Source organism: Ceratina calcarata, unplaced genomic scaffold (assembly GCF_001652005.2).
Source record: "Ceratina calcarata isolate Rehan_Ccalc_2016 unplaced genomic scaffold, ASM165200v1 scaffold328.2, whole genome shotgun sequence".
NCBI classification, from domain to species: Eukaryota; Metazoa; Arthropoda; class Insecta; order Hymenoptera; family Apidae; genus Ceratina; species Ceratina calcarata.
Genome location: NW_017155517.1, coordinates 871,260 through 872,738, shown reverse-complemented (window position 1 = coordinate 872,738; position 1,479 = coordinate 871,260). Strand labels below are relative to the sequence as shown.

At 30.2% G+C, this 1,479-nt stretch overlaps 1 protein-coding gene across 1 annotated transcript in view; it reads left to right on the top strand.

Moving 5' to 3' along the window:
• The window catches only part of DCTN6-p27 (dynactin subunit 6), a 2,016-nt gene extending 711 nt beyond the window's left edge, over positions 1-1,305 (top strand). Inside the window, exons 2-5 of the mRNA XM_018024213.2 lie at positions 89-259; positions 325-452; positions 590-732; positions 797-1,305. Coding sequence (XP_017879702.1) covers positions 89-259; positions 325-452; positions 590-732; positions 797-898 — 544 coding nt within the window. The 3' untranslated portion in view covers positions 899-1,305. The remainder of the gene's footprint in view (positions 1-88; positions 260-324; positions 453-589; positions 733-796) is intronic.
• Positions 1,306-1,479: the final 174 nt, after the last annotated feature.

Below are 1,479 nucleotides of genomic sequence, written 5' to 3'. Positions count from 1 at the left end.
ATGCAATACATAGTTATATTTTAAGGTTAAGCTTACCATAAGTAGACAATAATGTATGAATAAATATAAATTTTACGTATATATGCAGCCTGAAAATAGCATCTGGAGCATTAGTATGTGAGGAGAGTATTTTAAAAGGAGACATTACCATTGGGCCAAAAACTGTAATACATCCGAGAGCAAGTATCATTGCCGAAGCTGGTCCAATTATAATAGGTGAAGGGAACATTATTGAGGAAATGGCAACCATAGTGAACAGGTAATTTTTAGTTTAAGATATAGTTTTACTTATCTTATATTTTACATACAAATTACTTGTTATAGACTACCACCAAATGCTCAAGAACCAACAACAACGCCTGTGCAAATAATAGGCAGTTATAACGTATTTGAAGCTGATTGCATGTGTGAGGCGTTTAAAGTCGGAGATAATAATATCTTGGAAACCAAAGGTGATTAAATTCATTAAGTCCAATAATAAAGAAGTTATACAATTTTGAGGTGTATACAAATATTTATGGACTTCACTGTATGCATAAGTGGTAGAATTATTTCTAATAAGTTATTCTAATTATATTTTAACTTGCAGCACATGTCGGTCGTGAAGTTGAATTGACCAACGGCTGTATAATAGGAGCTTTGTGTTCATTGACAGAACCGGATACAATACCCGAAAATACTATAATATATGGGAGTGAATGTCATCGTAGAGAAATGAATGATAAACCATATGTAAGCCCATTGAATAATACATGATGTGACTTTAAATGATATATAATATTACACTCTATTTCAGCCTCCAATAAGTCAAATAGAATTTCTACATAAGATCTTACCAAGTTATCATCATATACGTAAATCGAACATGAAGCCTATGAAACTTGAGGGCGATACGTAATTTATAATGTTTATGATACAGTCACTATCTAATCAATTACTTATTAATTAAATATATCTATCTTCAATGTGCAATATGCACTTCAGAAGTTAAGAATATAGTCGAAATACATTACATATTATTATTTATTTTGTATATTGTGTACTACAAAGTATTATTATTATTATTATTTAATAAAATTTTGAAACTTATATACAATTTTTTATCCTAAATCTGGAGCTTTTCTTCCTTTGGACTATTAGATAACATCATAACTTTCTTGTCTCTACCGTAACCGCTGTATGTTGCTCACCCAGAAAATATTAGTAAAGACGTCGAGGAGAGATTATTATCTGTAACCTATAGACTTAGTAAAAAATCCAGTAATCTATTGTAAACATTCTGATTAATAAATGAATGAAAGCAAATCTTGGCATTTTTATTTCATGATTCGCGACTGAATGATCAGTCTCAGTTCTTCGCTTGATACCGTATCCAAAATCCGAGCCGAAGAACTACAGTTTAGATTAGAATTTCTGTATCTTAAATTGTACGTAGATTTTTCAATACTTTAGTTTTCTTGCTTATAGTCTTTATTATAC